At 43.4% G+C, this 25,000-nt stretch overlaps 4 protein-coding genes across 6 annotated transcripts in view; 2 read left to right on the forward strand and 2 right to left on the reverse strand.

Annotated features, from left to right (window-relative positions):
• Window positions 1-25,000, reverse strand: part of LOC135204155 (zinc metalloproteinase nas-15-like) — a 302,727-nt gene that overhangs the window by 61,675 nt on the left and 216,052 nt on the right. The window lies entirely within an intron of this gene.
• Window positions 4,477-7,316, forward strand: LOC135203952 (trichohyalin-like). Its single transcript, XM_064233881.1, has one exon. The coding sequence runs from the start codon at window positions 4,477-4,479 to the stop codon at window positions 7,246-7,248; it is 2,772 nt and encodes a 923-aa protein (XP_064089951.1). The 3' UTR covers window positions 7,249-7,316.
• On the forward strand, window positions 8,315-10,394 carry LOC135203953 (basic proline-rich protein-like). Its single transcript, XM_064233882.1, has 2 exons — window positions 8,315-9,164; window positions 9,319-10,394. The coding sequence occupies exons 1-2, from the start codon at window positions 8,315-8,317 to the stop codon at window positions 10,392-10,394; spliced, it is 1,926 nt and encodes a 641-aa protein (XP_064089952.1).
• Window positions 10,410-12,085, reverse strand: LOC135203954 (peptide chain release factor 2-like). Its single transcript, XM_064233883.1, has 2 exons — window positions 11,330-12,085; window positions 10,410-11,213 (listed from the first exon to the last, which is right to left on the reverse strand). The coding sequence occupies exons 1-2, from the start codon at window positions 12,083-12,085 to the stop codon at window positions 10,410-10,412; spliced, it is 1,560 nt and encodes a 519-aa protein (XP_064089953.1).

Raw genomic sequence — 25,000 nt, forward strand, 5'->3', positions numbered from 1 at the left:
ATATTATATATATATATATATATATATATATATATATATATATATATATATATATATATATATATATATATATATATATATACATTTTGACAATGTTATAGTGGATGACCAGGAAACACAAAGCCAGCTGACTTACCTTCAGACAATCACCGCCTCTCAGAGTTGCACTATTTTTTTTTTCAAAGGATCTTGACTGTGCTCGTCTCGGTCGGCCTCGCCTTGAAGGAGTCGCCTAAAACTAGAAGGAAAATAATAAACAGAGTTGTTATAGACGATATCGTATGCATCAAAGATATTACTATAGCTGGTTCACTTAAGGTAGATTCTTGGATGAGCTCTCTGCTTACAAGATGACTGGCTGGTACCGGGAGGTAGGCAGCTCCCAGCCAATCAGCAGCCGCCAAAGAAACGTCTCGTAGGCATAGGGCTCACCCAAGAATCTACCTTAAGTGAACCAGCTATAGTGTTCAAGCAAGCTATATTACATCAAAGATATTATTGGTGTTCAAGCAAGCTCTATTAAAAAAGACAACAAAGAACAACTGAGAGTTCTTTTCGTAGCTTTGCTGTAGGCTGAGCAGGAGTCATCTTACGTTTCATTCCTCCACCGAGATCTGAAAGTGAAATGAGGACGAGAGAGAGAGAGAGAGAGAGAGAGAGAGATGGGACTGGTCATGTTCCCTGACACGGAATGCTATCGTACATAATAATAAGAATGGTCTTATTAAATTATCAGCCCAAAAGGAAACAGCCCACCAGTAGACGTCCCAAAAATCTGGGGCTGTTTTCGAGAAAATACAGACACGCAGGCAGGGAGAAGGCGAATGATTAAAAGAAGGTCGTAAGAAGAGGCCTTAAGGAACCCCTGCGCGGGCCATAAACAGGTCGACGATAACGAATTCGACACCAGGATACAAAAGACTCTTTTCTAACCACCAGATGATTTAACAGTTGGGATAAGACTGAAGGAAAATGTACTGGAGAGGAATTGAGAGCCGGATAAAACTACGGAAAATACCTCGACTGACGAGGACAATTATGACTGAATTCTAAACTTTTAAGTTTGTCAGCAACTAAAGATGGCATTAGAAAAGTTCAAGGATTTTTGGGGGATATCATAGGATAAAAGTAAAAATTAGATGAACTGAAGGAATTGCTACTCATTCACAAGGGGACATGTATTAACATTTAACACCTAAATTATTATTAGTATTATTATTATTATCATGAAGACGAACCGTATTTGTTTGAAACAAGCCCACCAAAGGGGCCATTGACTTGAAATTCAGAAAGCTTCCAAAGATTATAATGCTCATTGGGAAGAAGTACGAGGAGGTAAAGAGAAATACACAAAGAAGAGATCTTACTTATTGATGTTAAAAGTGAAAAAAAAAAAAAAAAAAAAAAAATACTCACTATGAAATCACCGACCAACAATCACTTTTCTGGCTACTTACCTGAAAAAGGAGAGGAAACACACGGCAGATTATCAACTGAAAGCTTAGTAAATAGATCTTACATATATAAAATTGTAAGCTGTGTAGTATTCTTGCAATCCACATGAGTAACAAGCACGAAAAAATGAAGTATTTAAAAATTACAGGTTTTGAATCTACACCAGTTGGTAATCAGATGATAAACTTTCCAAAACGAAACAGTAATATATCCTATACAAAATATGATGGGTTAAAACAATATGTAGGAAGGTAAGTTATTTGGTCAGACCTCCAAGAAGGTACAATAAGTCCTCAGGGTCAGGACTTAACCATCTCAACTTTCTTTTATGTTATAATACCGAGTTATTTCTTTTAATTGTATTGGGCTTAATTCCATCTTCTATTACCGTCATTTTTAAAAAAATTTATAGGTTTATTTGGCTTAAGATATTATGTAATACGGTCCGGTTTTTTACTGTATAGTTGCATTTTGCTCTAGAACAACGAACAACTGCAACATGGGACGAGATATACAGTCGAAATCAAAGGAACAAAAATACTATTACAGGTAACTCACCCACTGAGACATAGGAAGTGTCTCCCTACATCCTTGATAGGAGCACACTGATAACTGCAGTTACAAGGCGTGAAGCATGGGGTGGATGCGCCCCCCCCCCCAAAAAAAAAAAAGCCTCAAAATAGGGAGGCCCATACAGGAGGGTCCCCCAAAAACCTTGGTATTCGGATGATTCGAACGATCGAAAGAAATGTGTGGGCGGGAAACGGTCGTTTCGTATCTCCGGAATGAACAATAACATTGATGGGAAACTATCAAGAGAGTCTTTAAATTGGTGGGTTTTTTAGTTTTTTTCCTCACAAGGAGACTAAACATTATATAAGTAGTCTGACACAATCATTATAAACCTCCAAATAAATCATGTCAATAACACGAAAACCCAACCAATACATGAATAATGTAGAAATGTAATGTAAAGGGAAAGATAATGTAATGTAATGCAAGGGAAGGATAACCATACCAGTATAAAGTGCAGGTAACACCACCACAGTTTTGACTTTGTGCTTAATAAATTAAATTGTCAACCATTGTATTTAAGTTATTATTTTCTTAACTAAAATATCAGAGGACAAATCTGCCCACTTAAATTAATATAATAATTCTAAGTAAAATTAAGGCATTGGTTTAATAAAGGGGATTGGAATAAGATAGTTTTCTTACAGAGAGAGAGAGAGAGAGAGAGAGAGAGAGAGAGAGAGAGAGAGAGAGAATAATCTTCCCCATAACATCCCTTTGGAGACCATAAAAATGCCACGCACATCCAATCAATCTTCCAGTCTCAGAGAGAGAGAGAGAGAGAAGAGAGAGAGAGAGAGAGAGAAGAGAGCAGCTAAATAAGGTAAGGGACACGTCAATCTTTCTCCTCCACTTCCGCTCCTTTCTTGCCTCCAAAATGGGCCTTCCACAACCCCCCACCCTCATTCCCCTCCCAAACCTTCGCCCCCATATCTCTCTCTCTCTCTCTCTCTCTCTCTCTCTCTCTCTCTCTCTCTGTACCCTTTTAACTTCTCCCTTACCCTATGTGGGCCAAGAAACTAACTGGACCACCCCCCTCTTTGGATATCAGTGAAAAACCTATTGCTCCACTGGACACTGGCGAAATTGCAAAGGATTATCTAAGATACTTTTTTTAAATGAATATTAATGTAAATACACTTTTTACACGTTCTCACAAACTGTGACTTGGAATAAACACTGATAATATTTATTTGATGTGCTTAATTATAAACACACACACACACACACACACACACACACACACACACACATATATATATATAATATATAATATATGATATATATATATATATATATATATATATATATATATATACATATATATATATTAAATATATATTGGGTAGATATATATATATCTATATACATACATATATAATTGCCGAGTATTCAATAAATGATTTACCCCTTTCTTTGGTGTTCAGGTCAGGGTAACTTATTATTATTATTATTATTTATTATTATTAATTATTATTATTATTATTATATATATATATATATTCATATTTAATTATTTATATTATTATTATATTATTATATTTATTATTATTATTATTAATATAGTATATATATATATAAATAATATATATATATATATATATATATATATAATATATATATATATATGCAACACAAATTCATCAGTTAGTTTTCAGTAACACCCTCGTTATTTCTGTGCAAATCAATTAAACATTATTACTAGTATTATTATTATTATTACATGTAAGACACGATGCCTCGATTTAAAAAAAAAAAAAAAAGGAAAAACAGATAACTACTAAGCTCAGAAAATTAAGATAACAACTCAGCTCACAAATTTATCATTATTATTAAGAGGATGAGTCGAAGCCTACAGAGGCCACTAATTTGAAGTGCCAGCCTCCAAAAGAAAATGGTTATTGGCGTGAAAGATGTAACAAAAGGTGAAAGGAAATACGGTACAGAAAAGATCAGTTATTAGAGTGTAAAATAAAATTAAATTATATATTTTACAGTAAGAATATCTTCCAAGAAATGATGCTTCAACACACCACCACTTCTTGGAGGACTCCAAGTCTTTAGAGGATGCGAAATCCGGGAATACATTTCTCTTCGACGAGAGATTGAGATTTGCTTCGAAGATCTCTCCGAAGTCGCTCCTGACAAGAGATCTCTGGAGCCTAGTACTGAAGACCTTGAGACTCGCTTCGAAGATCTCTTTGAAGTGGATCCTGGCAAGGGAACTCTGAAGATGACCTTGCTCCACCTAAAGAATTGAAGGAGGCTGAGGATTCCGAGGACGATCCCGCAGGGTGAGCTCCGGAGCTCCAAGCACTGAAGACTTCGCTTCTTCTTCTCCAGAAGGACTGTCGGAGACTCAGAATTCCTGGGAATCCCTAAAATTTTTGCCGTGGCACATTTGGAAACTAAGGCATGAGCAAGCAGCTCGCATAGTCATACAACAAAATGAACGTCTTAGTAACATTTGGTTGTGCTTTGTTAGCTGGTATTGTTAATGCGGCTTATAGCTCGGCTTTCGATGCCTTCTGGGCGTCACTTGGTGCCGAGGAAAATTATGACCTTACTAATTTATACGACGATTGCATCAACGACGTGACTGGACCTTGGAACTCGCCAATTGCCGCAGGCATTGCTGCCACCGGTCTTGCTATTGGCGGACGCTTAGGTTGGCTCGCGTACCGGAAATGGAATCGTTTCGGCAAGGATAATGAGGATGCGGACCAGGACCACGAAACGGACAAGAGGAACGCCCAAGCCCAGGTGTCTGTAGAACATCTGGGAGAACAGGAATCTAACGACGAAAAAGATGTGGAGGAGCACCGGGAAGCTGACAAAAAGAACGTCGAAACCCAGGTGTCTCCAGATAAACTGGGACAACCAGAACCTGACATCGAACCAGGCGAGGATATGGAAAAATCTAAACTGACAGACATCTTGCGCCTTCAAGAGGAACTGCTTGAGGAAAAGAAGCAGTTAGAGGAAGAACTGAGAGATGTCGTCAGTCAAAGAAACAGGATTGAGGAGTGCCTGGAAAAGGAGCAAGAAGATGTCCTGATTCTGAACGACGAATTAATGGCAATGGAATATGAATACGAGGTCAGGTTACGAGAGAAGGAAAATCAAAATGCAGCTGCAAGAAAGGCCATGGAGATGGCTTTAGACGAGCAGCACAGAGCAAATCACCTCTTGGAAGAGGTCGAAGCCCAGAACAAAGCTTTACAACGTCGTCTGATGGAAAAAGATGAGTTGATAAAGCAGAAAAACGACGAACTGGAACGGAAAAATGAAACCGAAGTCTCTAGAAAGGAGGAAGAGCTGAACGCACTCTTGAGAGAAGTCAGTCAAAAGGAAAAAGACTTCGGTTTATACATGAAAAATGCTAAGAAAGACATGGAAGAGAGAGAAAAGTGTCTCGCCCAAAAAGGAAAGGAGCTGGATAAGAAGTTCTCCAATATACAACAAGCGAAGAAGGACCTCAAAAGCGAAGAGAAGAGGGCAGAAAAGGCGGGGCAATCGGCCCAGCAGAAGGAAAATGTCCTACTGAAATTGGAGAAGGAGTTTAAGAGGAGGGAAAAAGCTGTCTTTGATCAAGAAAAGAACCTCCTTCAATTACAAGAAAAGTTGCGAGGAAAAGAGGAAGCTGTCCTGAAACTGGAGAAGAATGTGATAAAGTTCGAAGAAGAGTTACAAGCCAAAGAAGAGGCTGTAACCCAAACGCAGAATAACCTGTTGGAATTCAGTGAGAAATTACAGGAAAGAAAGCACGAACTGGTGGCAAAGGAGGAGTCCATCCGCCATCAAGAATCTGTTCTCATGGAATTCAGTGAGAAATTACAGGCAAGAGAACACGAACTGGTGGCAAAGGAAGAGTCCATCTGCCACCAAGAATCTGTTCTCATGGAATTCAGTAATAAGTTACAGGCGAGAGAACAAGAGCTGTTGGTTAAAGAAATAGAAGAGGACTCGCAAGGGCAAAAAGGTAGGCAGCTCCTTCAAAACGAGATAAGTCCAATGTTAGACGAAGGGTTACCTGAAGAAGGTGAACCCCAAGGAAGTTGCGAGAGACCCCCAGCCAATGAGGACCAAATTCTTCCTGCTGGGGAAGAAGAAAATGAAGTCACCGAAGGTGTACCCAAAGTAAGTTGTGACAGACCCCCAGGCGATGAGGACAAAATTCTACCTGCTGCCAGTCCCTTCGCTTTACTGAATGAAGTGGAGAATGTGAATGTGAAAGAAGAAGGCCTCAAAGAGAGTAAAGGGAAAAGAAGGAAAAATAGACGCAAAAAGAGGCACGAGAGACAGGAAGAGCGTCTTGAGGAGGAAACCACCGCTGTTTCAGAAGCAGCCGCCAAACCTGTAGTGGAAGGCAGTGAACCTGAAGGAGGAAGATCTGGAAGGTCAAACCTTTCAGATGAGGAGGAATCACTGCCTGTTGGGAAGGACGATGTGGAAATAGTTGAATTATCCATTGCCAATCCTCTCAACTTCATCTATGATGTGGAACAACTGGAGAAAGAATGGATAAAGGAGGAGAAGAAAGGAAAACAACGGAGAAACAGAAGGAGAAAGAGGCAGCAAGAAGAGACTGAAGATTATACGCCTGTGAACATTGAACCTGAATCAGAAGTTGAAGAAAATTTCATAATAGAGGACACTTTAGAAATGGAAGAAAACTACGAATCACATGATGACAGCGAAGAATCAAAGTATTGGGAAGACAGGGAAGATGAGTTCTCAGAAGAGCATGAGAGAGACGAGGACGACTCAGAAGAGGTTGAGGAGGATGAGGAGGACTCTGAACTAGATGAGGAGGACTTAGAAGACTTAGAAAATGATGAGGAGGATGAGGAGGACTTAGAAGATGAGGAGGATGAGGAGGACTTAGAAGATGAGGAGGATGAAGAAGACTTAGATGAAGATGAGGAGGATGAAGAGGACTTAGAAGAAGATGAGGAGGATGTGGAGGACTCGGAACATAACAGGCCTAAAGCTAAAGCTAAAGCTAAAGCTCCAGCTCAAGAGTATGTATGGCGGATTCCAGGGCTACCCAGGAAACGAATTCCGGGACTGCAGAAGATGAGGCCACCGAAACCACAAGTGAAAAAATCACGGAAGAAGACGAAGGAGCAAAAGAGCCAAATGAAAGAGGCTCGAAAACAAGCCCACCACAAGGTTATGAGGAATCAGTTCCAGCGAGGAGGAAACAGATGGACTTAGCTTGTGGGTAACAAGGCCTAGCCTTCCCCACCGAGGCAGGCGGACAGACTCTACCGGTGCGGACCCAATGGCTGGCCCTCCCCACCGAGGCAGGTGGATGGACTCTACCGGCGCGGACCCAATGGCTGGCCCTCCCCGCCGAGGTAGGTGGACGGACTCTACCGGCGCGGACCCAACTCGGCGAGGCCCAGGCCCCGGCCGGACTCTACCGGCGGCGGACCCAATTGGGCGGACTCCCCGCCGAGGCCAGGCGGACGGACTCTCAACCGGCGGACCAATGGCTGGCCCTCCCCGCGAGGCAGGCGGACGGACTCTACCGGCGCGGACCCAATGGCTGGCCCTCCCCGCCGAGGCAGGCGGACGGACTCTACCGGCGCGGACCCAATGGCTGGCCCTCCCCGCCGAGGCAGGCGGACGGACTCTACCGGCGTGGACCCAATGGCTGCCCTCCCCGCCGAGGCAGCGCGGATGGAACTTCTACCGCTACGGCGCGGGACCCCAATGGCTGGCCCTCCCACGCGAGGCAAGGCGGACGGAGCCTCTACCTGGCGCGGACCAATGGCTGGCCACCCCCGCGAGGCAGGCGGACGGCTCTACGGGCGGACGCAATGGCTGGCCATCCCAGCGAGGCAGGCGGACGGACTTACCGGCGCGCGGACCCAATGGCTGGCCCTCCCACCGAGGCAGGCGGACGGACTCTACCCGGCGGCTCCGGACCCAATGGCTGGCCCTCCCCGCCGAGGCCCCAGGCGGACGACTCTACCGGCGCGGACCAATGGCTGGCCCTCCCCGCCAGGCAGGCGGACGCGGACTCTACCGGCGGCGGACCCAATGGCTGGCCCTTGCCCCACCGAGGCAGGCGGACGGACTCTACCGGGCGCGGAACGGCCAATTGGCTTGGCCCTCCCCGCTGAGTCAGGCGGATGGACTCTGCCAGTTGGGCTGATGGCTGGTTCCCCCAGCTAGCCATCAGCTCCCACTGGTGAAGCCCTTCCTCCAGCTTCGGCGGGGATGGGCTGCCGCCTCCGTCCCCGCCGGTCGAGCACTTCCTCCTGCTTCGGCTGGGATGGGCAGCCGCCTCCGGCCCCCGCCGGTCGAGCCCTTCCTCCTGCTGCGGCTGGGAGGGCAGCCGCCTACTGGGCCCCCGCCGGTCGGGAGCTCTCCTCCTGCTCGCTGGGATGGGCAGCCTCCGGCCCCCGCCGGTCGAGCTCTTCCTCCTGCTTCGGCTGGGATGGGCAGCCGCCTCCGGCCCCCGCCAGGTCGAGCCTCCCCTTTCCCTCCTGCTTCGGCTGGGATGTCAGCCGCCTCCGGGCCCCCGCCGGTCAGAGGCCCTTCCTACCTGCCTTCAGGGCTGGGTAATTGGGCCCCAGCCGGCCTTCGGCCCCCGCCGGTCAGCCCTTCCTCCTTGCTTCGGCTTGGGATGGGCAGCCGCCTTCCGGCCCCGCGGTCCCCCGAGCCTTCCTTCCTGGCTTCGGCTGGGATGGGCAGCCGGGCCCTTCCGGGCCCCCGCCGGTCGAGCCCCTTCCTCCTGCTTTCGGCTGGGAATGGGCAGCCGCCTCGGCCCCGCCGCCGGTCCCCGAGGCCCTTCCTCCTGGCTTTCGGCTGGGATGGGCTAGCCGCCTTTCGGCCCCCGCCGGTCGAGCCCTTTCCTCCTTGCTTTTCGGCTGGGATGGAGGGCAGCCGCCTCCGGCCCCCGCCGGTCGAGCCCTTCCTCCTGCCGGGCTTTCGGGGGAGTGGGGCAGCCGCCTCCGGCCCCCGCCCATTACGGTTGAGGCCTTCCTCCTTGTTCGGCTGGATGGCAGCCGCCTCCGGCCCCGCCGGTTCGGGAGGCCCTTCCTCCTGCTTCGGCTGGGGATTATGGGCAGCCGGCCTTCCAGGGCCCCCGCCGGTTCCCCGAGACCTCCTCCTGGCTTCGGGTGGGAGGCAGCCGTCCCTTCCGGCCCCCCCGGTCGAGCCCTTCCGCTGCTTCCGGCTGGGATGGGCAGCCGCCTCCCGGCCGGCCGGTCCGGCCCACCCCTGCCTGGCTCGGCGATGGATGTGCAGCCGCCCTTCAACCGGTTTCACCGCCAGGTCGAAGCCCTTTCCTTTGCTTGGCTTTAGGTTGGGATGGGCAAGCCGCCTCGGTCCCCGCCGTCGGGAGCCCCCCCTGTCTCCCCGGCCTGGGATTGGGCAGCCCACCCGCCAGCCTTCCCTTTCCTGCCTTCGCCTGGGATGGGCAGCCGCCGCCGGACCCCGGCGGAGCCCCTGGCCTCGGCCAGTGGGGCAGCCGCCTTCCGGCCCATTGCCAGTCGAGCCCTTCCCTTCTTGCCTTCAAGCCGGGTATGGGGGCAGTGCCTCCGGCCTCCGGCCCCACCTGGTTCACCGAAAGAAGCGGAAGGACTCTACAGGCGTGGACTGAATGGCTGGCCCTCCCCGTCAAGGCAGGCGATTGGACTCTACCGGCGCGGACCGAATGGCTGGCGCTCCCCGCAGAGGCAGGCGGACAGACTCTACCGGACGCCAGTCGAGCCTTTTCTCCTTCATCGGCTGGGATGGGCAGCCGCCTCCGGGCCCTGCCGGTCGAGCCCTTCCTCCTGCTTTGGCTGGGATGGGCAGCCACCTCCGGCCACCGCCAGTCGAGCCATTCCTCTTGCTACGGCTGGGATGGGCAGCCGCCTCTGGCCCTTGCTGCTCGAGCCCTTCCTCCTGTTTCGGCTGGGATTGGCAGCTGCCTCCGGCCCCTGCCAGTCGAGCCCTTCCTCCTGCTTTGGCTGGGATGGGCAGCCGCCTCTGACCCCCGCCGGTCGAGCCCTTCCTCCTGCTTCGGCTGGGATGGGCAGCCGCCTCCGGACCCCGCCGGTCGAGCCCTTCCTGCTGCTTCGGCTGGGATGGGCAACCGCCTCCGGACCCCGCCGGTCGAGCCCTTCCTCCTGCTTCGGCTGGGATGGGCAGCCGCCTCCGGACCCCGCCGGTTGAGCCCTTCCTGCTGCTTCGGCTGGGATGGGCAGCCGCCTCCGGCCATTGCCGGTGGAGCCCTTCCTCCTGCTTCAGCCAGGATGGGCAGCCGCCTCCGGCCCCCACCGGTCACCGAGAGAGGCGGACGGACTCTACTGGCGTGGATTGAATGGCTGGCTCTCCCCGCCAAGGCAGGCAGGCGGAGTCTATAGGCGCAGACCGAATGGCTAGCCTTCCCAACCGAGGAAAGTGGATGGACTCTGCGAGTTGGGCACCAATTGGTGAAACCTTTCCTCCTGCTTTGGCTGGGATGGCAACTGCCTCCGGCCGACGCCAGTCGAGCCTTTTCCCTTCCTTCCATCGGCTTGGGCATGGCAACGCCTTCCGCGCCGACCGCCAGGTCGAGCCCTTCCTCTGCTTTGCCTGTGGATTGCAGCCGCCCTCCGGCCACCGCCAGTCGAGCCCTTCCTCTTGCTACGGCTGGGATGGGCAGCCGCCTCTGGCCCTTGCCGCTCGAGCCCTTCCTCCTGTTTCGGCTGGGATTGGCAGCCGCCTCCGGCCCCTGCCAGTCGAGCCCTTCCTCCTGCTTCGGCTGGGATTGGCAGCCGCCTCCGGCCCCTGCCAGTCGAGCCCTTCCTCTTGCTTCGGCTGGGATGGGCAGCCGCCTCTGGCCCCCGCTGGTGGAGCCCTTCCTCCTGCTTTGGCTGTGATGGGCAGCCGCCTCTGGCCCCCGCTGGTCGAGCCCTTCCTCCTGCTTTGGCTGTGATGGGCAGCCGCCTCTGGCCCCCGCTGGTCGAGCCCTTCCTCCTGCTTTGGCTGTGATGGGCAGTTGCCTCTGGCCCCCTGCTGGTCGAGCCCTTTCTCCTGTTTCGGCTGGGATGGGCAGCCTTTCCAGTCCCCGCCGGTTTAGCCCTTCCTCCTCCTTCGGCTGGGATGGGCAGCCGCCTCTGGCCCCCGCCAGTCAAGCCCTTCCTCCTGCTTCTGCCGGGATGGGCAGCTGCCTCCACCCTCCATTGGTCGAGCCCTTGGTTCTGCTTCGGCCAGGATGGGCAGCCGCCTCTAGGCCCCGATGGTCGAGCCCTTCCTCCTGCTTCGGCTGGGTTGGGCAGCGGCTTCCGGCCCTCGCCAGTCGAGCCCTTCCTCCTACCTTGGCCGGGTTGGGCAGCCGCCTCCGGCTCCCGTCAGTAGAGCCCTTCCTCAGGCTTCGGCTGGGATGGGCAGCTGCCTCCAGCTCCTGCCTGTCAAGTCGTTCCTTCTGCTTCGGCCGGGATAGGCAGCCACCAACGACCCCTGCCGATCGAGTCCTACCTCCTCCTTTGGCCGGGTTGGGCAGCCGCCTCTGGCCCCCGCCGGTTGAGCAGCTAATCCTACTTCGGCCAGGACGAGCAGGAGTCTCCGGCTCCCGCTGGTCGAGCCTTTCCTCCTGCTTCAGCCGGGTTGGGCAGCCACCTCCGGTCCCCGCTGGGTGAGCCGCTCCCTCGGTTTCGGCTGAGATGAGCAGCTGCCTCTGGCTCCTGCCGGTCGAGCCCCTCCTCCTGCTTCGGCCGGTATGTGCAGCCGCCTCTGGCCCTCGCTGGTCGAGCCCTTCCTCCTGCTTCAGCCGGGATGGGCAGCCATCCTTCCTCCTCCTCCATCCTCCGCCGGTGGAGCCCTGCCTCCTGCTTCGGCAGGGATGGGCAGCCTCTGCTGGTGAAGCCTTCCTCCTGCTTCGGTAAGGAAGGGCAGACTCAGCCGGTAGAGCTCTTCCTCCGCCTCCATCCTCCACTCTTCCTCCATCCTCCACCGGTGGAGCCCTCCCTCCTCCTCCATCCTCCACCGGTGCAGCCCTCCCTCCTCCTCCATCCTCCGCCGGTGGAGCCCTCCCTCCTCCTCCATCCTCCACCGGTGGAGCCCTTAGTTGCATTGGGAGCCAGTGGGGATGCTGGCCAATAAAGATGTTCTCACTGTTAATGAAGGGAGCAAGTATGGGTGCAATTGAATTGCTGATTTGTCTGGAGTAACAGTACGTGAAGGCAGGACTTGTTAAGTGGAACGAAACTTTGCTGAACTTATTTTGACACTGATCTGATTCATGATGACATTAAGGGTTGGAAGCGAGACGTCTAGCCATCTATGATTTATTTGATAGTGAGACAAATTGGACTTATGTTTGGGAACTGTCTTCTTTGCTTATTAGTTTACATTTGAAGTCGGACACACAGTTTATTTACTTACTAGCAGCTGTACCAGTTCTCCGGACGTTTTTACTAAACGCACATTTATCTCTAAATAACCTGGACGTACATCTTTCCCCAACCAATGCAACTGTGTCACTGACCGGATCAATCAGACACCGCCGGCATACATGTTCCGACAGGTTGCTCAGGAAAGATTTTCATAGCGAGGCCATTGATAAAACTCAGCCTATAGTTACACCCTTACATTGATGTTAAATTCGTTCGTAGTCATTTATCTTAACTCGTGGTACCAAATCTGAACGCAGTAGGCCCATCTTTGACACTTTGAGCATCCCAAAAGGGGTGCTGCACCCTCCCTGATATCAAGTAAGTCGAAAGAGCATAAGCCTCCGCCCACTAATATTGTGGGAAATCCTCGGGCCCCCATTCCCAGTTTGTGTTGGGGGCCGGGGTGCTTATAATCAGTGGTCTGGGTAACCCTTATTTGAAAGATTTTCATCTGAAATCACTGTAACTATGTTAAAACTCAATTAGGACACAATAGTTCTGAAACATTGCCTAACACTCTTTTTACGTAAGAAAAAAATTATTTATTTTTATTTTCATCATTTTCACTTATGAGAGTATGTCTAATAATATTATTTATGATTGTTACTTTTACGTTGTTGTTGAGTTGTTTGTAATGATTATTATGATATACTAGTGGATACAGTTTTGATCTCTACCTAATAACAAACTGTCCCTCTACGTTTACTCTCTGAGTAAAGAAAACGATGAAACATTATAAGATGAAGCGAGGTATGCTCACATATTCCGAATGAAATTCCGTCGTCCTAATCTGCATTAAATACTTCTTTGCATGAGTAATTCAAGAGGAGAGTAAATAGAAATTAATTAGTTTGGCTGAGAGGTAAATCCCCCGGTAAAGAGATTATTCAAGAATCTTTGCTGCCATCTCGGTAATTAAACTCAGAATGCAATTACGGCTGGTAAAATTCAATTTATAATTTCATTTAAATTTCTTGCCCTTTCATCAACTCATTTTGAATAAAATAACATTAGGGGAAGTTGCATTATGGCGGATATCCAGATATTTCTAGACGAGTTTTCATTGCATTTTGATACTATGCATAGGTTGAAAACCGGTTATATGGATGTCATGGTCCAGGGACTTCTAATATCCTATAGGTAATAGCTCTGTAGCAGCTAGCAACATGCAGCGAGTAAAAACTGTTTTTAAAGACTGCTTGTACCAGAAGTACAGGAATTCAGTCTACGTGGCATTTGTTTTTAAATTGAACAGCTCTCCTATGGAAATTTTTGACAATGAATATATTCATTGTAGTTTTTAACGTTGATAACAGGTATTTTCTCCGAAATACTTTCATTTCAGAGAACCTGGAAAAGGTTGAACATGCAGTAGAAAGGTCACAAGGAACGACTTCATATTTCAGAATTATTTACAACTTCATTCGAGTTGGTCTCCTGTGTGATTATGCGGAATGCAGTCAGTTGTACTATATTCTTTTTTTCAAGCCATAATCTCTCAAACAAATTGAAGTGGAAATAGATTTTGGAGGAAATAGGATTAAGCGACTAGTAATTCCCATTCCCATTTATTTTACATCTTCTATGGTCAGCGAATTGTCACCCTCTCTCTTTTGTTCTTGTTGTGAAGAGTGAGAAGATTAATGCCCTACTGCAACCATCGTCGATTACCGTATTGCCCTTTTAGAGAGAAACTCCAGTAGTTTGGGGTGTAGCCGCCAAGAAGAAACTTCTAATAAATTCATTCAATGGGGCCCTATACGATTGCCAGGGATGCCAGATCAAAGCTTGTTTTTTTTCCTGGTGTGGATTTTCCAACGGCGAATGCATAGGTGTCTTCTACGTGCTCTTGTTACTGAAGATTAATTTTGTTTAGCTGACTGTAGTCTATAGTCTGAAAAGGATCATCACTCTTCTTAACATGCAGCAGCATACCGAGAATCAGATTCATCACTGATGTCTGATGTTAGCATTCCCATTCTGAGCTTATCTAACTGTATATGAAGAGGCTTATGGTTTTTGTTGAATGTGCCCCTTTTTAGAAATGACCTCGGCTTCTGTGACTCAAGGATATTGAGTGAGTTCTAATACATCTTTTAAGATTTTCAAGACTAGAGTATCGTCCGTTTTTTATATTTGCACGTATGAACAGTTTCGTTCAATATTCAACTTCCTTTGGTCGATAAAGAATCAAAATTGTTAATGCACACAATCAATACCTCTGTCACCGCCAAATGAAATAAAGGTTAGTTTAACAATTGCCCCCTTATTCATAGGTCGTAATCCCCCGATACCAGTCTTTCAAAACCATAAAACCGGAGTCTTCATTATTAATCAATGTATTAGGTAAGAGATTGACACAGTGATGTAACAGTGACAAATTCTTACAATAAAAATCTAAAAACGAAACTTAGAAAAAAAAAACAGTGATCTCTCAATACTGTGGAATCAAAGCTATGATACAATTAAACTCTCTTTGTCCGTGTTCACATCACAAAGTTTAGTTGAAATCGATTCATAATTTTCTGGGACCTTGAATTGTCAGACAGTTCAACAATCAGGTAGACACAAATAAAGACAAAACTTTTGTTGAATGATACTTAAGATATTTTTTCTCATTCAATTTCTTAAAAATTAAAGTAACAGAAACAGCGAGTGAATGACTGAAGTAAATTTTGGGCATTATCACTCTGAACAATACAATTTAACTAACGACCTCCACACGAATGGGAAACCAGTCAGCCAGTCTAAACCAACCATTGTTCTCACTTGCCATGGAATAATTTACTCCCAATCAGTGCCTCTTATTCCAGGTAATGGAATAGCTATGCTTCATTGTATAATATAGTTAGTTCACCTGATACAGATTCATGTACTTGTACTTTGTTTCCTCATCAACAGAGTTGGAGGTTATGCTTTTGCCAGGACATGTGATGAAAAATGTCTCGAGGATTAGCTACCCAAACCAGTTCATCTGTTGTTCAGTTACAGCAGAGACATATGAATTTTCATTCCCAATACTTTTCGACAAATGGATTTTTAATTTTGAGACAAGTTTGTAGCAGAAAAAAGAAGAGACTGCGAGTGACCTGCTTCAACTAACTTAAAAACTCGAAGAGGAGAAGTAGCAGAAATAACCGCAAAGTTATATATCAGCATCAGCTTAGGGCCGTATCCACCAAGCGACTTCTTGGAGATTTCGAGGAAAAGAGTTAAAGTCTGTCAAAGGGAGAAATATGGAATTAGAAACCCGAAGGATGAAAGACTTCTACCTTCGACATAGTTAAACTTTTTTTCAGACCAATTTGTTTGTTTGCCTGTGTTCAGCAGGTTAACACAAAACGTTCAAGTACACCGCATAAAGAAACTTGATAAATTTTGGGCTACGACCTAACAATAGGAAAGAGCTCCGAATTTCATTAATAAACATTTAACTGGTGGATAACTGCGTAGATCGTTCAGCTTTGGCGGAGACTTGGGTTCTCCAAGTGCCCTCTGCACAGGGGCAGAGGAAGATCAGAAAGCATCTTGCCTATGGGTAGTTTTTAGCGTTTATAGCTTGAATATTAAGTTATTCAATAAAGGTACCAACAAAACAAGAGAGCTTCAATACATCCCTTATTATTGGATATGAATGAAGCGATCAGTTGGTAGTGGAAGAAAGAAGATGAATTCTTCTGAAGTAACAAGGAGAAAATATTGAAAATACTATTGAAAAAATCTTAATATCAATTTTAATATGGTTGTAGATCAATATCTTGGTTTTTCTGTCACTATGAAATTTTCATTCTTACATTTATAAAAGATCAGATACAGTACTGGAAGGTTCCGTGTCTTGTAGCATTTCATTCCATGTTTGCCGCCTATGCTCTTCTTTTTGTAGAGATGATTAATTGAAAGAAAATCGTGGTGTCTCAAAAAAATTATATGTCACTTCCTAGTGCATTTCAATAAAACACATTTAATTTTTTTATGTATACTTTTTAGTTTTGACAGAAATTGTAACCAATTTATGATTGTAGCGAAAGAAATTGATATTCTGTCGATCCAAAGAAGCTTTGAAAAGTCCGCAGTTACTAATTTATCCTACCGCGTCGAAGAGAGTTAAAATTTGCAAAATTATTAACCTTTCTACCGTGTTAAAGTTGTAAAAATTTCGAAGTTTCATATAATTCCTGAGATACTGGGAGAGGTCACTGGAGGGTCTTTAGAGGTCACTGTTGACCTACTGATCATTTAATGTTGTATTGTTACGGGAAATGAGTAACCACGCATAATTTCAAGTTTTTACTCAAACAGACAAAGGCAGACAGACAGACAGACGCAGAAGTGAAGTTGAATAAAAGCATGTAAAAAGATAAAAACTGCGGCTGTTGTGGTTCCAAATATTTCAAGTTCATAAACATAAGCTCAGTTTCATTTTTTGTAAAGGAATCACTTAATTATGCCAGAATGTCATAAGACAGAATTTTTGCAGCCCGAAATTATTCAAGGCAGCGTATTGACATTTTGCCCAAGTTGTCATACAGCGGCGTATATTTGATAGATAATCAGGGTAGCTGTGTCTTTTTAGATTACTTAATCTGTTAAAATGAGAATGATTTATCATCCCCTCCTGAATAAGATCTGTGTAATTCACCAGGCATATATGAAGGTGGTTTATGCAAAACTACAGAAAAAAATACATTTGTTTTAATCTCAGTTGCCCATTACATAGAATACGAGATACACAAGTGGGCCGCTCACCGTGACAGAAATAAAGGAAAGAGAAAATAATGCTGGTTTTTAAAACTAACAGAGTCCATACAACAGCAGTAGAGTCGGTTCTGCCAATTGTTTGTTTAATTTCACAGGATTCTCTCGCAAAAAATTGTACCTGAACTAGATAACTATTACAGAAAAAGGAATGGAGATGTGGAAGGGGGCTTCAGTGATTACAAAATGCAGAGGGCCAGGATATGAAAAATGCCCTTCTTTCTGCTAACTGGAATACTGCTCATTTCCGAGCAAACAACGCAAAACATGTTTAGAAAAGGAACATATAGCTTCTGAGTTTTAGCGACGGGATAATTATTTTCAGTTTTGTTCTAGCAAAATTATTGTAAAATGGGTTTCGCCTGCAGAAATGTTGGTTAGGGAATCATATTAACTTTAAAAATTAGCTCAGCATTGACTGCATTGCGCTTGGTTATTATTTAAGTTGATTAATCGGAAATGTTGTCAACTGATGCTGAAAGAACAGCAAAATGTCGTTGATTTTTATTTTCTCTCTTTTAATCGAAGAAAAATGTGAAAGATGATGAGTCTCACTTAGAGCACAATAATCCTCGTAATTTACAGTGAGTCAACTCAACTAATAATAGAATTCACAATGAAAAATTAGTCTCCAGACCAGAAGCTATGCTTAACACAGGCGTTGTCTGTTCCTTCAGTTGTTAAGGGGAACTATCAAAGCTATTTACCTTACACGAACAGCAACATCCATTGAAAGCTTCATACTTCTGATGGTGCAGCCTTCCTTTCATGACTACGACAGACTTCTTCCATTCCCAGGAATAGTTTACGTAAAGAACAATTAAAATCGCTGAAAACAGATGACCTTTTTTTTTATCTATAAATCACTAGTGAAAATCTAATAACAAAATAATAATTTTGTTCTATATGAAAAAAGATTACCATTCAATAGGACAAATCAGTTTTCAATCCCATCACAGCTTATTACCTCAACTACTTATTTTTTATCCTTTAGTGAGACAAATTCTACAAGTAAAATGTTCACATTATAGAAAATTAGAAGACCTTATCTCCCCCTGAATTTGTCCATAGTTTAAATATCACTGGAGATTTAAGTTGAAATTTCATGATATATTATCTATAAAGTATGATTTACAGTTTTTCAGCAATATCCAACAAGAACTGGAACGTATTAAAAAACTGAATTTAATAACACAAATTTGAACAACGGCTTTTAACATATAAAATAATTGAGGAATTGGAGCATTTGTATTCTGCTTCGATTTATGACGTTATTCAAAAAGATCTTTAGTTGAAAATAATTCACCTAACGAGGGTCAGTGCTAAATACTCAATTAATTGGTATCGCCAAAGCGCAAATCCTAAATCTTCCGTTGGGATAAACTTTCAGTGCATTTCGAGGGAAATACGAGACCGCGTTTCTATGACCATTTTTACGTGGAAAATACTCAAATGAATTTCCATTAATCTGGTTGTCTGGATGAGAGAGGTTAATTCCTGATATCCTGGAAATTCATTTGTTCGTCGCAGACCTTCGGAAGGAGGAGGAACCTGTTCCCTTCTGGTTCTGGACCATCTGGACAGAGCAGGTGAATGTAGTAAAAAAAAAAAAATCTGTACTTACTGGTAATAATCTATATGTTTATTTTATTGATCTCATCACGCTGTAACTGGGGCATTGTTGATTGTTCTGTTTTGAAGTTCCACATTATAAATGCTAAAGAAATAGATGGTTGTTTTCTCAGTAACAATGACCATCGGATTTATCTCTCTTATTTTCAGTATATATTTCTTTTCGTCAAAAGTAGAGTGTATATTAAGTTTCCATTAGTGTTTGGGACTCTATAATAATTTGTTCTGGGGAGCTTTAATTATTACTTTACATACCAGTCTTCTGCTGACATAAGAGGAGGGCACTGGATTTTTTCTGCTAAAGTGAGAACGGAAAAGTGGTGAGGGTACAAAGTCGTAAATGGGAGGAGATTATTGACTCTCAGTCGATATTATGGCTTGATGTCAAAGAATTTCTCTATGGCGGCAACTGTGACAGGAGATGTGCTTCCTTGATTACTATCAGAGATGTTACTATTAATGCTATCATATCAATCCGGGGTCATTTTTAAAGCTTCATGGTTTTAATCAACATGGTATGGTGTAAAAATCCAAGTTACCGGTTGAAGTCTGACGTAATTAAAAAACTATGCAAATAATTATAAAGGTAAATTTATATTCAGCTAATAGGAGTAGACAAAGTTTTCTACATCATACAATAAAGAAATGAATTACCTTCAAGATTACATATACTTTAGTTCTGTTAATTCCAGAGTGCAACTTTTTTTATTACGCGGCCAATAAACGAACAGAGATATTCCGCTTTTATATTTTGCTTTCATTTCAAAGCCAGCCATAAAATATACACTAATTTTCAGTTTAATTACCACAGAGATATTTCAATTTGTTTTGCTCCATACAACTTTACAATAAATTGCTTTTCCGGGGATATAATTTTTTTATTGTTATTTGCTAGGCACTAAAATGTACGAAAGCAATTTCAAAACGAATAACTTTATTACAATGATTTTGCATTGATTTTAAAAGAGAATACTTTGCTTTCTTTTAATATGCAAAAAAACACCAAAAAATCAGAATGATAAGTTGCAGTTTACCATAAACATCTATTCTTGTGGTTTGGAAGACCAAAATTTCTTAATTAAAAATAAAATACAAATAACTTATTCAGTACTCATCATGCAAACGGGATATTTATTTCCTTTCTGATTATATATAGATCAGCGTTATCATATTAACCACCTTTCCAGTCAAGGGATATACAAGTTGAAAAAACAGTTATGAAAAATGATTCTTCAGCGCAATGAAAGCATGTATGTTCATGCAGTTTCATATACATTAGGTAATTCTAACTGCAGTCTTCCCTCCGCACATTTAGCTGGAGAAAAGCCATGTACTTGGTCAATATTACCTACAAGCCTTAGGAGGGAGGCAAGAAAAGGTCATACCACTCTAGACATCTCCTACATATGGTACACTCTGAATCAGTACTGCACAATGCAAACAGGGACCTGGCACTTAGCACACTGTACAACATGTCTTTCCAGATGCCCCTCATATAGCGCATATGAATCCATTACCTTTAGCCGTGGTAATTGTCGAATGGGGAATTGGAAAAAATAAACCTGTTACGTGGTGTTGGTTTCCCTTGATCCTCTTTCTAACGAATACCAGATGCTGGGCTGAAAGCAGAGGTACTAAGAGCTACGTTATTCTCTAGGATACCAGGAACCGGGATGTCGCATGGTTACAAGATCTCTCTACGTTGGTGATTGAGGCAGTATAAAACATAGCCTACAAACAAAACATACTCTTTTTCCACTATTAGCCATTGACCTAGACTGGAAATCTGGTGCCTTTATGGCTAAGCAGTGCCGCTTGCTTTTATAAAATAATGCGCAATTTGCCACCATTTTGTTTCCGTGATAATAGATTCCACCCCACTGACATCATAGAGAGCGCAAACATTGTCCTTTTCGTTGCTTTCATGCTTGTATTTTACTGCAGCGGTGCCATATGTACCCTACATATCTGTTATTCTTATGCATAAGTGGATCATGGTAAATATTTTTACATAGTTTTTTTCAACTCAGGAATAGATTTATGAGATGAGAAAACTATGTAATACTTATAATGCGAAATAAATCTCAGCTCTTGAATAAAACTTACTCAGCTGAGAAATGTATTAAAATTTCCATTCCATAAAGGAAAGTGCATTTTCAATGAAATCTCACACGACTCTTCATGAAAGAAATCTCAAATAAAGCTGGAAGAGAGTTATAGTGCATAATGAAAACTTCACAGACTTTTTTACTTTCGTATTCACTGAATTTAAATTATCTTGCTTTTCTCATAAAACATCTTTGAATCACCATGGCGTAGACTGGAGAGAGAGAGAGAGAGAGAGAGAGAGAGAGAGAGATTATTATATCTTAACACACTGACTTCACCTTGCAATGATAGTATATATGGTAGCAGAGCTGCCATTTTAAGGCGGAACCTGTTTTGTGATTGTAAAGAGAGAAAATGGTGCATACTTTGTTTTTTATATAACTGGTCGAGTCAAAAACACAAGCACAAGAAGAGTCAAAAGATGGGTTATATATGGCAGCGTGTCTAGACAGGGAGGAGTGTTACTCCGGCGAAAACGGCAAATCATGCAAAGAACGAAGCAAACAACACATCATAAGACCCTATCATCAGACGTCGGTAGTCGCCAAGCACTGTTGGGAAAATGACCATAAACTACATTGGGAAAATATGTAGGTTCAAAGGGGTTTGTAACTTTGTCCGTTAACCTTTCATTTCACATTTTCCATGCATATTATTTCACTTCCACGTCCATATGATCGTAATAAAGGGCATATTAATAATATCCTTAAATCTCACTTTTTACCTTCAAAATATTCAAAATTACCTACGGGCTGCTCTATAAGCAAGAGTCCATGCTGGCATAAGGCCATCTTAATCTTCAACAACAACAATAACATGTCCAAGTAAATCAGTAAGCTTGTAGACGTTGCCTCATACTCAGGCCTTCACTACCAGCCTGCCTAGTAGGAGGGGTAGTGCCATCAGTGCACCTCACGCAGTGCACTGCAGGCATTACTGGAGGTTCTTTGCAGCGTCGTACTTCCTCGGTGGACAAGTGGTTATGACCTCACCTACCAATTCGGTAGTGCGGCTTCGATTACCTGCTCTGCCAACGTGGACTCTGAGGAATTTATTCCTGGTGATTAGAAATTCGTTTTTTGACATTATGTGATTCGGATCCCACAGTAAGATGTAGGCCCCGTTGCTAGGTAACCAATTCGTTCCTAGCCACGTAACAATATCTAATCCTTCGGGCCAGTCCTAAAAGAGCTGTTAATCAGACTGTGGTCTGGTTAAACTAAGATTACTTTTTTTTTCTTTTGCAGCGTCCTTTCGGCCCCTACCTGAAACCCCCTTCATTCTTGTCACTGTACCTACATTCATATCGTTTCATTCATCTCCCTATCCATCCTCTTTTTACAATTGTTTAATAGCCCAACTACAGGTTTTTCTCCTGTTACACCCTACAAACCTCTTACTCCCAACTTTCCTTTCAGCTCTGAATAACCTCATAGGTTCAGGGCTTGTCCTTCGGCCTAAATAGTATATTCTATCTATCTTACATAAGAGCCTGTGTTGATCCTTAAGCGATGAAGATTACCTGAATAAAGATCGCCTTTTCTTAAATGAGAAACGCACTGAACTAGTAACTGGTGATGGTTTGTGAATTGCACAAATAAGTAATGAATATATTACTATGAGATATTCATAGAAATTGTTCTGGAGAAATAAGGTGATCAATGGGCAGAAAAAAGTTAGGTCAGTCCCATGGAGGATGTAAGTCAGATCTTCAAAGCAGTATACTACCCACAGCTTCCACTCAAATAAAAGATTTTGATTTTGCTATAATTATTCAGAAGATAAACCTTATTCGAATGAGATATTGACTTGAAATTCAAGCTTTCAGAGAATATAGAGTATGGCTGTTATGACACAGAGAGAGAGAGAGAGAGAGAGAGAGAGAGAGAGAGAGAGAGAGAGAGAGAGAGAGAGATGATGATGACAATTCTCACTAAATCATATATTGCCTTTTACTAATACACCTATTTTCAAGTTTGAAGGTGAACAATCTGTTTTTGTGTAATCATTTCTTATTTTATTCTGAAGTACAGATTTATAATGATGTCCTAGAGTAGATTTTACATCATCATTGATTACGCTTTATCACTCATGTGTCGAGAGCATCCTCATATTTGCAGTTATCTAGTGATACAAACAATATGTCATTACTGACTGATATTTCTGGGTTGTAGCCCCATACCTATCGATATAAATCAAATTGACGTATACAACAATGCCTGTGTATACCTCACAAATACCACCTTTGAGACTCGCAAAACCAAATGTGTGGGCCAATAACAGTTGCTATCAAAGTTCATTAAAGCGAAATACGAATGACAATGAATTATTATCGTCCTAATAAACATAAAGTATAAAAGGAAACTACATCATGAATATAAATATCTCACTAGTTACGGTCAGTGGAGCTTCAGCAATTCTTTATATATGATAGAACAACACGTATTCGTCCAACCACAATGTCATCTGAAAATCAGACGCCTCTCATACTGTTGAAATAAATATATAAATCCAACGCCGAATAAAAAGCGAACACAGGATCATTTTGGTTAAGCGATTTCTGTTGACCGTGTTTGACATTTGTCGCCGAATTTCTTCTGAAATGTGACACAGAAAATCTGCCTGAAATTAATCTTGAACCAAATGTATTATAAGTTGTTATTTTAGATGACATGCCTTAACATAATGAGTTGAAATTATTGAAATGTTCATGAGTCCAGATTGATCCAATATTCTTTTTATCCCTCTTTATCTAATAGATACGCTTTTTTTATTCAAACGCCATAGTATGTTAGCTTTCATTAATAAAATAACGAAGTCCAGCTATTTTTTCCCATTTTTTATAAGCGAAACCATCTGCACGACGATGACTAAAACTCGCGTCCACCGAGGTGGCACGCCAACACCATACCGACTACGCCAAGAGATTGATTAGTGAATAGTATAGTCGGTAGGGTATGAACCTGAACTACATGAAAATGAAAATACTATTGATTTACAAATCTCGTACAGATTTTCCACTCCATCCTCTCTTCAGGTGGAGGGAACTCAGCAGTTAGGTATTAAACGTAATCTGTTAAGAGCATCTGTCTTTACTAGAATATTATTCTTCGGTGTGAATGTCTGCCTCTGCCAGAGATTTATTTCTTTTAGATAGAGTGGTTCGTGATGGTAGATTTCTGATTCAAAATATCAGCAGTTATGACTTGGACCGAGATTGTCTCTTGTTTACAAGTTGTATTTCAACAGAGATCTGTCATATTCATAATTTATCCCTGGCCCCCTTTTCCTACCGAGAGCAACCAGTAGATTTGCTTAACAGCAGAATCGATATGCAGAGGCTTAACTATCTTACTAACAGCAATGTCTGAAAATATAGGAGTTCAGGTAAATTCAGTCAATAATAGAATGCTAAGGCTGTTACTTTTGCGACATTACTCTTGTCTTGTTTGTGCATTATTTAATATGCTTATAAAAGTAATTACTCAACTATAACTTGTTTTCCAAATCGCAGATGAATTAATTTAATAATTTGCTGTTCTAGTATCTATCTCTCTCTCTCTCTCTCTCTCTCTCTCTCTCTCTCAGACCCCTAGGTGTCCAGAACAAAATCTTTGCATGTCATTCTTCAGACCAAGTCCCTTGATCAATAAAAAGATCTTGAAATATATTTATTCTCATGAAGAACAAAGGAACTTCGAGAGTGGCGAGGGCGTCGTTTGCACATTCTTGGAAATGTAAGTATACAAAGCTTTCACTGGAATGAATTATTTATATATATATATAGTATATATATATATATATATATATATAGTAAATATAATATATATATATATATATATATATATATAGAGGAGAAAGGAGAGAGAGAGAGAGAGAGAGAGAGACGAGAGAGAGAGAGAGAGAGAGAGAGATATATATAGATATATATATATATATATATATATATATATATATATATATATATATATATATATATATATATATATATCTATATATATATATATATATATATATATATTATATATATATAGATATATTATATATATATATATATATATATATATATATATATATATAGGGTATGTGTACTAGCT

This window comes from Macrobrachium nipponense, chromosome 44 (genome assembly GCF_015104395.2).
Source record: "Macrobrachium nipponense isolate FS-2020 chromosome 44, ASM1510439v2, whole genome shotgun sequence".
NCBI lineage: Eukaryota > Metazoa > Arthropoda > Malacostraca > Decapoda > Palaemonidae > Macrobrachium > Macrobrachium nipponense.

What these genes read in the sequence shown, in the direction of transcription:
- LOC135203952 (XM_064233881.1), top strand. Translation starts at nt 4,477, where the DNA reads ATGAACGTCTTAGTAACATTTGGTTGTGCTTTGTTAGCTGGTATTGTT.
- LOC135203953 (XM_064233882.1), top strand. Translation starts at nt 8,315, where the DNA reads ATGGGCAGCCGCCTCCGGCCCCCGCCGGTCGAGCCCTTCCTCCTGCTG. An exon ending in AGACCTCCTCCTGGCTTCGG is followed by an intron (nt 9,165 to 9,318) that starts GTGGGAGGCAGC and finishes TTTCACCGCCAG; the next exon opens with GTCGAAGCCCTTTCCTTTGC.
- LOC135203954 (XM_064233883.1), bottom strand. Translation starts at nt 12,085, where the DNA reads ATGCAACTAAGGGCTCCACCGGTGGAGGATGGAGGAGGAGGGAGGGCT. An exon ending in GGCTGCCCAACCCGGCCAAG is followed by an intron (nt 11,214 to 11,329) that starts GTAGGAGGAAGG and finishes TGGCCGAAGCAG; the next exon opens with AACCAAGGGCTCGACCAATG.